The 14,128-nt window shown below is 41.3% G+C and overlaps 1 protein-coding gene across 1 annotated transcript; it reads right to left on the bottom strand.

Annotated features, from left to right (window-relative positions):
• Window positions 1-3,945: 3,945 nt before the first annotated feature.
• On the bottom strand, window positions 3,946-12,473 carry LOC137271921 (uncharacterized). The gene is made up of 7 exons (XM_067804304.1): window positions 11,896-12,473; window positions 8,910-9,058; window positions 8,292-8,409; window positions 7,469-7,559; window positions 6,721-6,877; window positions 6,109-6,276; window positions 3,946-4,493 (listed from the first exon to the last, which is right to left on the bottom strand). The coding sequence occupies exons 1-7, from the start codon at window positions 12,471-12,473 to the stop codon at window positions 3,946-3,948; spliced, it is 1,809 nt and encodes a 602-aa protein (XP_067660405.1).
• Window positions 12,474-14,128: the final 1,655 nt, after the last annotated feature.

The raw sequence follows: 14,128 nt of genomic DNA, 5'->3' as shown, positions 1-14,128 counted from the left end.
GACTGACGGCCCACCTGTTTGCTGCCTGTTCTCCGTTTCAAGAGTAGAACCCAACTGTTGAATATTCCTGGTTGAAACTTGCCTTGCACATCAGTCAGTTGCAATCAGGTGCTATTTGATGATTCAAGATTTCAATTCTGCTTCTTAACTCGATGGCATGTTTCCAAATTGAATGACAATGAATCAATTGTTCGGTTTTGTAGTCAAACACTATTTCCGTCAAACACTATTTCTGTCAAACTCTATTTCCGAATTGTACCAAACCAGGGTAATACGTCGTTTCCAGATGACCCTTGTCAATCGCTATTCATTTTGATACGGGTATTAGCAGATGCAGCTTTAAACAAGAAGTGTAAGCTGTGATCAAGGTTTTCCATCCAGTATTTATTCAGTAGTCACATATAGGCCACGTACAAAAATAGCACACATCTCTCTTCGTTATAAAAAATTACGTTACTATGGAAACACGATCACAATATTGATGAGAAAAGGGTAAGAAACACAACGCTATATAGGTCAGCCAGGAACGTAATAGATGTCAGTTAAGGGAACACTAGTCAAGACGCAACAGAGACACCAATCTAGGACACGAGACGTCGGGCACCTGCCTAGAAACCACCAGACACAATCCCAGAAGACATACTCGCGTATAGGCCATCAGCAAAATATATTAGCATACGTCTCTCTCCGTTATGAAACTGTACGTTACACGATAAAAACACCTCCACGACATCAGTGGGAAAAATACAGTCAGCCGGATAGACAAACGTCAGCCTAAGAGACGACAGACTTCAGTCTGGGGAGCACCAGTATAGGATGTAACAGACCTCAATCTAGGGAACATCAGTCTAGGATGTAACAGACCTCAATCTAGGGAACATCAGTCTAGGATGTAACAGACCTCAATCTAGGGAACATCAGTCTAGGATGTAACAGACCTCAATCTAGGGAACATCAGTCTAGGATGTAACAAACCTCTATCTAGGGAACATCAGTCTAGGATGTAACAGACCTCAATCTAGGGAACACCAGTCTAGGATGTAACAGACCTCAATCTAGGGAACATCAGTCTAGGATGTAACAGACCTCAATCTAGGGAACACCGGTCTAGAATGTAACAAACCTCAATCTAGGGAACATCAGTCTAGGATGTAACAGACCTCAATCTAGGGAACATCAGTCTAGGATGTAACAGACCTCAATCTAGGGAACATCAGTCTAGGATGTAACAGACCTCAATCTAGGGAACATCAGTCTAGGATGTAACAGACCTCAATCTAGGGAACATCAGTCTAGGATGTAACAGACCTCAATCTAGGGAACATCAGTCTAGGATGTAACAGACCTCAATCTAGGGAACATCAGTCTAGGATGTAACAGACCTCAATCTAGGGAACATCAGTCTAGGATGTAACAGACCTCAATCTAGGGAACATCAGTCTAGGAAGTAACAGACCTCAATCTAGGGAACATCAGTCTAGGAAGTAACAGACCTCAATCTAGGGAACACCAGTCTAGAATGTAACAAACCTCAATCTTTGGAACACCAGTCTAGGATGTAACATGCGCATCCGTAGGTTCTGGACAGCGATGTCGGCCTAGACACCATTCAGGACAGCGACAGATAAGGATATTGCTGGATGCAACATTATAAACAAGAGGCGAACAACAAGCAGTGAGATCAGCCATCCACATACCATGTCCTCTATCCATACCAACTATCCATGTTCCATGTATTGCGGCAACCGTCCAGATGGAAATAAACATCTACAATCAAAGACGCCAAACACGATACGTGTGCGTATATTGTGTATATAGAAAAGGTACAACACATACACTTAGAAATGGCGAGGATGGGGTTAGCGTCTCTTATATAATCTTACTGATTCCGTAGCACGAGTCAGCGAGATCAGCGAGATGGTCTTGTGATTAAGATTACAGAAAATACTTTCAGTATTACTACATCTAATTATAGAATATTATCTCAGCATGACTACCGTACTGTACACGGTGTTGGGGGGGCAACCTGACCACAAAGACCTTCCACCGTGTGGTCTCTCACAACAACCACAATACAAGGTTCGGACAAAACCTAAAAGTTCGAATCAATGTTCGTGAATCATCAATAACTTAAAAAATATAAATCCAGCCTTTTGCACACATATATTATTGTTATATGTTCTGATTAATATGCATGTCCAATTTGACCGAAATCGGAGAAGAAAAATAGATTTTAGAAAATTCTACCGCTACACTCATAAGCCTACATTTACATACACGAGTGAATTTCTAACATTTTTATTTCTTCGCCGATTACGGTCAAATTACAAATAAATATTAATCATAACATATAAAAATAAGTAATATATGAGTGCAAAAGTCCAAATTATTATATTATTACTATACTGTCACAACATTGATTCGAACCTTTGGCAGGAATCCATGGCATTGGAATATGTTCAAGTATCAAGCCTCTCCCAAAATGACACAAGGTGGAAATGGTAATCTGTCAGCAACAGCGCTCGTTCAGCCTAGATTATCCAGCGTTCTATGAATCAACTTATCAAACTCCACCCGTATAAAATCAAATAACGCTATTTTCTCAATAATGAAACAAGCAATCATGTCTCAATGACATAAGGGGGCGTTTCGTTCTGTCTCAAATACAACTAGAATTCTCACCGAGACGTATCACGTGTAGTCTTGGTATTGCTTATAATTCTTCATAGAATATTGACATATGTCCAGGTGAACTACAGCAGATATTCTAGATTCACGGCTATATTTGTAAATATGGTAAATGGTTGAAGTATATGTTCAGAATTCACGGCAGCTATACACACACTTAGACACAACACAACAGTTTAACAATGAGGCGCACATATGTACAGTGAGGGTCTGTTTTACGTAGCGTTGAACAATATAATATATCACGGTTTCCTTCCTGAGGAAAGCTCAACGTGGGCAAGACAACGACGTCTACCACGTTAATGAACACCCATGTGCAATTGGGATTATAAATGGGGCGAAACGGGGATTCGCACCCGCGCCCAGCACAGCTTTGCATGGCAAACACGAACGAACATTGATATTTGTGGAAACGTTGAGTAAAGTAGCAAAATACTGATTATTACAATATTTGTATAAATATATGTAAGAAACAACGATTGTCATAATAATGTACGGAATACGAGTAAGTAGCACACGCTAGCTGCACACACGATATGCACTGAAGCATGGATATGTGAATATCACATTAGTATCTCTGTAAGCTGAATACAAACATCGACATGATTATATATACACAGTATACATAGCGTCATTACTGAGGGGACTCGCAAATGTGAAGCGTATTATAAAAAAATATAAATTATTAAGTGAAGTTCAGTTGCATCTGGTAAGAACTACTAGTATTTCATGCACACAATTACTGCTATTTGTCATGTATTGCATGTGCTTCACTGGTTGCGTTCAGGTGTTTGATTTGGTGGTATCTTGAACCACCTTAAATTTGCACTTTCAATGTTTTTGGCGTCTTGTCCATGTTTTAAGTTTCATAAAACATTCACAGCGACACATGCTGTAACAACGTTTTTCAACTGTTAGTAACATTGTTAGTTGCTCAGACCTACTAGTTTCACTGGAATACGTTCATGCCTCAAACCCTACACACACCGGCGCCTCCCCAAGAACGACGCTAGGTGGAAATGGTAATCTATTAGCAATGGTACAAGTGCAGCCTCGATTACCCAGCGTAACAAACCTGTTTTCTAATTAATTAAACAATCAATGACGTCATTAGGGGCGTCTCAGTTCGTTCCGTCTCAAAACACTACTGGTAATCAATCACTCCTAGACCTATCACAATGTCGTCTTGGTCCTGCTAATAATTCTTCCTAGAATACTGACATATTACGCTGGATAACCGAGTTACTGATGATGTATTTAGAACTGGGATATGGATGAAACAATAATTAGAATGAAGCAGCTGTCGGTGAAAGTAGTTCCGGATGTGATGTGACTTGGCGTAATAATGTTCATTGGTTCTTCTAGAAAACCAACTGCTTCCGGGTCATCTTTAACGAACACCGGCGGTATGGAGGGTTCGAGGAATGGAACTTTGAGAGCAGCGACGGATCCATTGTGGTGTCTGAGAAAGTAGAGTGGCTTGCTGAAGTGGACAACGTCACGTGGTAAATGGTTATACGGGGGTTCCGGCTGCTGGTACATGACGTCACGTGACGTCGAAGGCTGCAGTGTTCCTTTGAGTAACAGGCCGAATGCGAAACGAAGAGTTTCGTTTTTGATAATTATTTCAAACTTCCCAAACGCTTTATGAAAATATTTGCCCACATATTCTGTCTTGTTGATGAAGTTTGGATCTTGATTGACAGCCGGACGTGGAGCACGAGTTATCTTCTCTTTGTGCGGAGCTCTTCCCCATGGCTCTGGATACATACAGGCGGTTGCCGTCCCGAGCCACTGGTTTTTGCCTGGAGCAAATAACCAAACATTTTATCATATGTTACTGCTTCAAGCCTACAATCATTACAATCACTGCCACAAAGTGTGAAGATCCTCGTGTAAGTATGTGTGTTCAGTTTTATACCCACATGGGTACAATGTGTAAAGTCTGTTTCTGGAGTCCTCCGCCGTCATTTTGCTGGAATATTGCTAAAAGCGGCAAAAACAATCGTCACTCAGTTTACTATCCACCTTTACCTGTTAAAAAAACCCCTCATGTTTGTCAAACCGGATCACGCGGCTAACGGGATCAAGTGGTCAAGCTCACTGACTTGGCCCACACATGTCATCGATTCTCATGATATTGATTCCGTTATTGTCTGGCCCAGAATCGATTATTAAACAGCATACAGCAGCTGGAATATTACTGATACAGCAAACAAACAAATTATTACCGCTTTTAAGTATTTTATCTATTTCAGTAAAGTTTTGAAGCAGGTTATCGCTTTGTTGAAATCCACAAACTGTGAGGTGCTAAAAATCATGGAAAAAATCATCCACGGCCTTCGGGCGCTGGTAGGCCAAAGGGGACACAGCTCTGCACACCGGCCACCCCTGCCTCCATGGCCCGATCCAGGTGTCGCATAACTGCTTCAGTGATTCAGTGAGGGTGGTTTGACACCGCACCCAGCAATATTCCAATTATATGGCGGCGGCCTGTAAATAATCGAGTAATCGACAACACAGTGATCAGCAACATGAGCATCGATATGCGCAAATGGGAACCGATGACATGTGTCAACCAAGCCAGCGAGCCTGACCACCCGATCCCGTTAGTCGCCTCTTACGACAAGCGCAGTCGCCTTTTGTGGCAAGGATGTGTTGCTGAAGGCCTACTCTACCCCGGGATCTTCACGGATCCATAACTGCTTCTAGCCTCATCCTCTCATGTATTGAGCATATCGTCCTTTATATGTTAAACATCACTTTATGTGAGCAAATTAAACAGGAACAGAAATATGGACATCTGACATGTTTTTTGAAAGTGCGGAGCCTTTTCGATCGCATAAATATGTATCTTTTACTCCGCTTCAATTACCTCTCTTTCAAGTTAAGACAAACCGTTCACAGGATAACATGGTGTCAACTTTCTTTTAACCAATAAATATGACAACGAATATGAAACCAAATGAAGACATTTTTACATTCATATTGCCAGTAATACAATATGTAAAGAAACTGGCGATTATATAAAATAACAACTTAGATGTAGATTCCTACAAGTTACTGTTACTAAACTATGATATTACATGTACTTCTGTATGAAACATGCAATGTACATGAAACATGATACCCGAGTGTGACAAAGGAACCGGTCACCAGTAAAATACCTAAAATTCCTGAAAGAGCAGGTTCCAGACAGGGGAATCACAAGGATCCACTCCTTTAGTGTTCTAGTAGCACATATAGCGAGATGTCCAGTGGCTGTTTGGTTGGTTTGAAATGGGATTGGCCGCCCGCAAACAGCTTTACCTTGACCATGTGTCAAAGCGTTTTTGCAGTACAACCCTTAAACTAGATACTAGATAAACCCTGACTAGATACTCGAACCGGTTGTTCAACCGAACGAGGACGAGGACCTACCTAGCATGAGGTCAAGGCTGTACATGGTGATGATGTCCCTGATTATCGTCTGCTGATTTGGCGCGAAGCTTGTGATGGCCACCCATACCCCGACACCCTCCTCGGGGAGCAGCGTCTGCATCAGGCGGTATCCGCTGAACGCTCCCGTGTGACTCAACTTCTTGTAACCTGCGAGAAAGAAGATCAAGAAATCCATGTACAGAAGATCGTGAGAATACGTGCACGTCTACAATCCCAATGACAACATCCAAAGCACATTCTTGGAACCCCTTCACAAATCGCGTGCTTTTGGGGAAGCTATTCAGAGGTGCCGTGAGGTACGTGATACGTGGTTGGTGCTCTGTATTAAGATCATTGATTGTAATTAAACCAAGCACTAAAGATTGGAAACGTATGGGTTTTTTTTCGATTCTGCAAATTGTGAAACAAGACAACATGCTGTAAGAATGTAATGAGCTGAAATATTATAATTTTGATTCACTGATATTTGAGCACAGTTACAGATATTGTGCTACTTATAAGCAAACAAACATCACCAAGAAAATATATTTGACAATTCCTGAACAACGTGAACAACTTCGTAAACAACTTATGTTTGGTATCAGTCGATACCTCTGTAAACTCCGTTCATCCAGCCGAGGGCGTATGTGAAGTCGAGGTTTACGACCGGAAATCGGGCCCGCGTGATGCCTGATCTCTCAAGGACGATATGAGGCCTGTATGTCTCCTTCAGAGCAGTGCGGTTCAAGATCTGGTACCCATTAGCATTCTGAGAAAATATGCAAAACACTCAGTCTACTCAGATCGACTGTTGTAATTCCATGACTGAACAATCTCTTGAAAGATGTCTTAACTCCACGTCTGTTGTATATTGTTCAGTTGATGCTGGTAAGAAGAACACATGGCCACAACTATTATTTGCCAAAACAGACGCATAACATGTTTCAGGAGAGGAGTGTAAGAGAGATTGTGCACAGAGCTGAATATGAATGTTTTCAGGCTATACACAAATAAACCCTTCTGTTATGAGAAACGTTTCCATTTCCAAAGAGACGTTAATTCTGTACAACCAACTAGAGAAGAACGGGTGCTAACTCACGGAAACCATAAATTCACGCTGACTTTAGCTGTTTACCATTTTAAGAAATAAAACATATTGTGTTAACAACCCTATGATCATGTTCAAAACGAATCTCGGAATCAAACCCATGATTAGCCTATCCTTGAACGGCTACAGGACTTTTGAAACGTCACCTCCTATCACTAGGCATACCAGTGGAAATGGATACCAAGCACCTGCCTTAGCTCATATTACCAGAAAACAGGTACTTAACTTATTGTCAGTGGTATAAAAACAGACCTTTCCCCCTTTGAGGTGGAATTGGAGCCACTTGGCCATGTCTCTAGCTGTGCTGAACACCCCCGCAGCTGCCTGGGCTTGTCGGATAACTCTGCAGAAGAGATGTGAAGTGCAAGGTGGCTTGTGTGAGTGAGTGATTATATAAAGTCTCACGCCACGTTTAGCTTGTCCCAGCAATATCGTTATGGAAACTTGGAAAATGGGCTTCATGAATTGTACCCATGTAGGTAATCGGACCGGGTCTTCAGCATGACGAGCTGACTCTTAGGCTATCCCATCGTCCCCTTCCTAGAAGACACACGGAGATGAAGGCCGTTTTAGCACAGTCTTAACGCGACAGGTACTACTGCAGCATTAACCTGCCTACAGTCGCTACTTTGATCACGTATTGATCCTTGGTCGTCACAAGGGAAAAAACCCAAGCAAAAATAAACATTGATATCCGTGTGGACTATACCTGATACTTAGCGGTATGGAGATCAATACTTAGCGGTATGGAGATCAATGCTTAGTGGTATGGAGATCAATACTTAGTGGTATGGAGATCAATACGTAGTGGTATGGAGATCAACACTTAGTGGTATGGAGATCAATACGTAGTGGTATGGAGATCAACACTTAGCGGTATGGAGATCAATACTTAGTGGTATGGAGATCAATACTTAGTGGTATGGAGATCAATACTTAGTGGTATGGAGATCAATACACCAAAAGGTTTGTCTCTCTTTAGATTCAGACGCCATTTCTGACGATACTATGACGATAGCGCCACGGTGATTGGGGCTGAGAACCACACGGTCAAAATCGGGTAGGACTGACTTACGGCAGTAGGAGTCGCTCCTCGTTATGCAGACAGGTGCTGTTGACGATGGTGCAGGAGTAGGCCATGTCCCTGACGTCGGCGTCAGAGAGCTGGGACACTACGCGACTGTTTTCCATCCCTGTGTAAAGAGAATTTAAATCGACAAACTGAGCAGTTGTACACCTTAGTCTATCCATAATTTTGAGTTTGTCCACCTAGAACATCTTTTACGGCATACTTAACTGACCACTCGCTGGGTCTTGACCACTCGCTGGGTCTTGATACATAAAAACTGCATAAGACAGACGAGACGACGAGGATTATGTCCCTGAGAGGGAATGGAAAGTATCCGCTTCGTTTTCAGCAAAGTCCTGAGAGGGGCAGTAACGAACTTACAAAGTATTACTGATGACAGCTGCTTGAGATACCACAGAAAATTTAAATGCTTCATATGTTGTAATGGCAAGTATTAAATGAGATGCTAAACGTAGTGGAATAGTATGTTTCACAGGTGACAGATGGTGACAAGTGCCCAATTAGATGTTTTAGTGATTGACAAGTACTGAAACATCATGCTTCACAGGTTACAAGAGATGACAAGTACTCAACGATATACTGGCGTTGGTAGTAAGTACTTACCTAGAGGCTTGAAGATGTTGTTAACGATGGCGTCGCCCCACATTGTACCCGTAGCCCGCTGCAGCACCAGTCCTGCCAAGACGTACAGGAAGTTGCTGTAGATATAGCGACTACGGAATTGGTACAACACCGGGAAATACTGTAGGCGACTGAAACAAACCGACACGAACATTTTCAGACGCATAATGAATCTAAGATTAAAGCAGAGTTTTTTACACGATTCCGACTATGTTTTCATCAATGAGTATCAAATGATGACGATACCAGGTTTTCACGATAAGGTGACCTTTCATTTGTTATGTCAAAAACATTAAACGATAACGATAACGATAAATAGCACTGTCTTCAAAGGCTCAGCCTACTGTCTCGAAGAAAATACCTGTGTAAACAGGATGTTGACAATTCTGGACGTCCTTGTAGGTATCATCTAAGTGAACTTATAATATTCAGGAATAACATTATCTGCCTGCTTTGTTAACTTAGTTTATCGCTGCAGTCCGCGAAATTCCATCTACCTGACGACGGCATTAAATCAGTCAGGTCAAGACCAGACAACCCAGTGATCGACATGATGGACAACCTTGTTAGAATTGGTCCTCAGCAACCCATGCTTGTCGTAGGAGACGACTAACTGGATGGGAAAGTGAGGCTCGCCGACTTGGCTGACACACCAACGTATCCCTATTGGTAGACCGACATTTACAATATTAATTGCTCTCACGACATGCATGTGATGGTGAAGACCTGCATACATTTTATATCATCTGTAAACCACCGTCAAACAGTCAACGAGACCAGTTTCACAGTGGTAATGATGTGTCAAATTCATGCAAAACAGAGTTAAAAACACTAGCCCGAAGATTGTCTGACGGGAGACATCAACGAAATCAGTTTTCCCTTCACGTTCAGCACTATTACAATTTGTAATGCAAGGTGCCGAAACGTTTGAAAAAAAAATACGTTCTAACTACTGAGGTTTCACTTTGGCTCAGATCAGGGTTACAACATTCAGATCCTCAGTTTTCCGAGGTTTCATGGCAGAGAGGGCCACCCGATCCCCAACTAAGGACTGCACCAGCAAGCATAAGATACAGGTGGCATGTTAGATAAGACATCTGGCAAGGTTTATACGTAAGAAATAATTTGTCACGGATGAAAAGAAAATATTACATGTATATTTATCCCCAAGTAAGCACGTTCATTTCATATTTATAAGGAACTGAGACTTCAAATTTCAAAGCAGTCTTTGTGATGAAAGAGACGATGAAAACTTTTTGTCACACTTCGATTTTTCCTGATAATATTAGGTACATTCTGTGTCCAGTGTCTTGATGTCTAGTCCAAGCTTTCGGAGGAAACATAGAAAAAATGCATGACATAATTCATCTTTAAAAATAGAGTATAATGTAGTACCTTTATCATACCACATACGGCAGTAGGTACAAACAGTGATAGATGATTAAGTTGTCTTAATTTGCAAGTAATTTTCCTAATCGACAGACAATTTAATTTAGTGCACATTTCTTTCAATTGTCTCCAGTAACACTGTCTGCTTAAAAAGCTCATCTCTGACAAATCTGGCAGCTCTTCCTTCAGTGCTTGATATTCAGGTATGGCTGTTGTTTAAGAGGGTAAATCTCCCTCTAATGGAAACACGTGTTTGACGGATCCCCGATGCGAGGACCGTCCGGTCTGACTTGATACACAGATAATTATACGACAACTGCGACGTGTCGGGCAATGCAATGACGGAAACTGATTAGCGGCGTCCTCCACGGCGAAAGAGTACACAGAACAATGTACAGAACATTTACATAACAACAGACAGAACAATGGAAAAACAATTAACAGAACAGTGTACAGAGCAGCAGTCAAATAACGTATAGAACAATAGGCAGAACAATAAAAGGGAAAAACCTATATTGGCATAACACAGTATAGAACAACTGGCAAAAACAATGTACGGAACAATGTAAAGAACAATCAACAGAATTTTTGTGTACAGCAATGTGGACAGAACTATTACCACAAACTTGTACATAAAATTTCTATGGCAATGTATAGAACAAAAGCCAGACAAATTAACTGAACAATGCACAGAACATTTACATGACAATATGTGGAACAATAGGCATAACAATCCACAGGACGTTGTACGTACACATTGATGGACACATTGATGGACACATTGATGGACAGTATAATTTAAATACTAATGTATAGAATACATGCAATAATAATGCATCTGCAAAGACGAAAGATCAAACAATCCACAAATTAACGCTTAAAACAGCATCAATACAAAGAAAAATGTTTTAACGACATCCAAAACGTGGTAATAGAACAATTGACAAACGACTGTTGATGCAACACGGAGGATGTGTTCAACACAATGGTGTAACAACAAAAAATCAACTTATTTAACGCACAAATCCAGCTTATTGAAACTGTGCTTTCAACAATATCAAACAGGCTATTGGAGATGAGCGTTCCATTGCTCTGTTGCATATTCTATCTATGATTAAACGAACCAGCACAGTGGAAGTCGTTTCAGTCACAGCCTTCTTAAAAGACTTTTCATTAGACATAAATTTAAACCGAAAAGGAATCCCAGCGAGATTGCAGATTCAGACGAACCGAAGAAAATCTAGACATGCTGTCTCATAGATCATTGGTATTGCAGAAAGGGCGGGGAGGAGGAGGAGGGGATGTTTGAGAGATTTTGGAATAGACTACCTTTCTATACGAAACAACGCGTGAACTAGTTTGTGTTTCTCACAAACGATTCTAACATCAAAATATTCTACATGCTGTTAATATAACAAAAAAAGTTATTGCAACTCAGTGATATGGGACTGAATATGTTTCGTGTCACCTACGTTGATCACCTATCTGGTCGGCCCCCTATAGGACTCATACCAGTGGGTTTTTCGTAATGCTCGAAAACTACCCTCGCAAATAAAGCTAGCATGCCCCATGTACTCACTGTGCCAACTGTTCTATCGTTAGGTTCAGTACGGCTTGGCTCAGACCATAATACGACGGCATACCGAGGCGATGGGACAGTAGATCCTTCAGGGATGTTCGCTTGGTGCGGAATTCATTCTGGAGTTTGAACCTCGGACCTAACAACTTTCGTATCGGCGTCTCCCAATCCGTCAGTCCCTTCGCAACGGCATCTGCCGCCAGCGTTGCTGTAAACGACTTCGTAATAGATGCGGTGTTGATAAGTGTTTGGTCCGTCATCCTAACACCCGTAACAACGTTGGCCACACCATAGCCTGCCGTATGGACGATGTGCCGCTTTTTAACCAACGCAATACTGAGACCGCTTACGTTACGACATTTCATCACCGTGTGGATGAACTCATCCAAGGAATTCTTCTCCTCTGTCCCAAACGTTGACAAGACAGTAGGAAGGAAAGCTACCACCAAACAAGGAACCACCACGCTTAACATTGTCCCGTCTGAGACACAGTCAGCCGCCGCTACATCTGTGTCTAACGTGTACGACGTTTTTCGTACAGACTGGTAAAGGATTATCGTGAAGTCGATCGGATGCATGTGAAATCCAGGGGAGATGTACCGCTGTCCATAGCCACGAGATCGACAAGCCGCACTCGGCTACCTGAGCTACTGAACATACAACTCGGATAACGCCACTCAGCCTTCGACCGACGTGAGCAGAATCACCAACAGTTAACTTGTACTACGGCTTTCTGGGGATTACTTCTAGGTAATAGGTTCCCTCGCCGTAGTCCAAGAATTCCTGCAGTGAAATTAAGTGTCAGTAATATAAGATTCCTCCAGTGTTATGTTGTGGAAATGTGTGTCAGCCAGGATACCCAATAACCAGCGGTGAGCATTCGGGGATAACAAACACTATGCAGTGATATTTCTGCGATCCCGCGACCCATATAAAACGATACAAAGAAGAGGTGTAACTATGTGTGAGCGTTAACCCATGCTGAAACTTCAGGAACAGTATTTGAAAAGGATCTAGGCTTGAACAAAGTGTCTCTCTTTGCAAGAACTATTCAACGTGCTCACTCGATGGCTGTTTGTAAACTTGAAGTCTATGACGTAATTCATTGTAGCGTAGTATTATTGTCACACCTTACACTGATTTCAATGTCTGTACCTAGGCTGAAATGGACTCCCGAGATTTCGACACAGACTCTGTCGAAGGTACAGGAGGTACACGTATGTTGAGTATGTTAATCCAATCATGGCAGTAAAGACACACTTTCGTTCTCCAGAGTGTACACTAGACCCTTATAAATCTTCAACTACAGAGAGTAGCTGACACTCGTAAATATTCACTACACTACATAATAAACACCTTTGAATATTTACTAAACTAAATCGTTAACACTTTTAAATATGCACTTCTTAGTCGGTAGTTTTAAAAGTTCGCTACACTAAGTAATCAATATATTTGAAAAGCATTCTAAAATAGTCGCCACACTGTGATTAACGCCTTTAAATATTCACTACACTAAATCGTTAGCACTTTTAAATATTCGCTATGCTAGGTCGTTGGCACATTTAAAAATTCGCTACACGAAGTCGTTAACACTTTTAAATATTGGCTACACTAAGTTTTTAGTCCTTTAAAATATTTCCTACACTGAGTAATTAGCAGTTTTGAATATACGCTACACCAGGTAGTTAGCAATGTAATATTCACTACACCAGGTAGTTAGCAATGTAATATTCACTACACCAGGTAGTTAGCAATGTAATATTCACTACACCAGGTAGTTAGCAATGTAATATTCACTACACCAGGTAGTTAGCAATGTAATATTCGCTACACCAGGTAGTTAGCAATGTAATATTCACTACACCAGGTAGTTAGCAATGTAATATTCACTACACAAAGTAGTTAGCAATGTAATATTCACTACACCAGGTAGTTAGCAATGTAATATTCACTACACCAGGTAGTTAGCAATGTAATATTCACTACACCAGGTAGTTAGCAATGTAATATTCACTACACAAAGTAGTTAGCAATGTAATATTCACTACACCAGGTAGTTAGCAATGTAATATTCACCACACCAGGTAGTTAGCAATGTAATATTCACTACACCAGGTAGTTAGCAATGTAATATTCACTACACAAAGTAGTTAGCAATGTAATATTCACTACACCAGGTAGTTAGCAATGTAATATTCGCTACACCAGGTAGTTAGCAATGTAATATTCACTA

The sequence above is a fragment of the Haliotis asinina genome, chromosome 2 (genome assembly GCF_037392515.1).
Source record: "Haliotis asinina isolate JCU_RB_2024 chromosome 2, JCU_Hal_asi_v2, whole genome shotgun sequence".
Lineage (NCBI taxonomy): Eukaryota > Metazoa > Mollusca > Gastropoda > Lepetellida > Haliotidae > Haliotis > Haliotis asinina.
The sequence above is the reverse complement of the archived record's forward strand: the minus strand, read 5'-3'. Positions and strand labels throughout refer to the sequence as shown.

What these genes read in the sequence shown, in the direction of transcription:
- LOC137271921 (XM_067804304.1), bottom strand. Translation starts at nt 12,473, where the DNA reads ATGCATCCGATCGACTTCACGATAATCCTTTACCAGTCTGTACGAAAA. An exon ending in ACGATAGAACAGTTGGCACA is followed by an intron (nt 9,059 to 11,895) that starts GTGAGTACATGG and finishes GGTTTGTTTCAG; the next exon opens with TCGCCTACAGTATTTCCCGG. An exon ending in CAGCCTTGACCTCATGCTAG is followed by an intron (nt 4,494 to 6,108) that starts GTAGGTCCTCGT and finishes TATTTGCTCCAG; the next exon opens with GCAAAAACCAGTGGCTCGGG.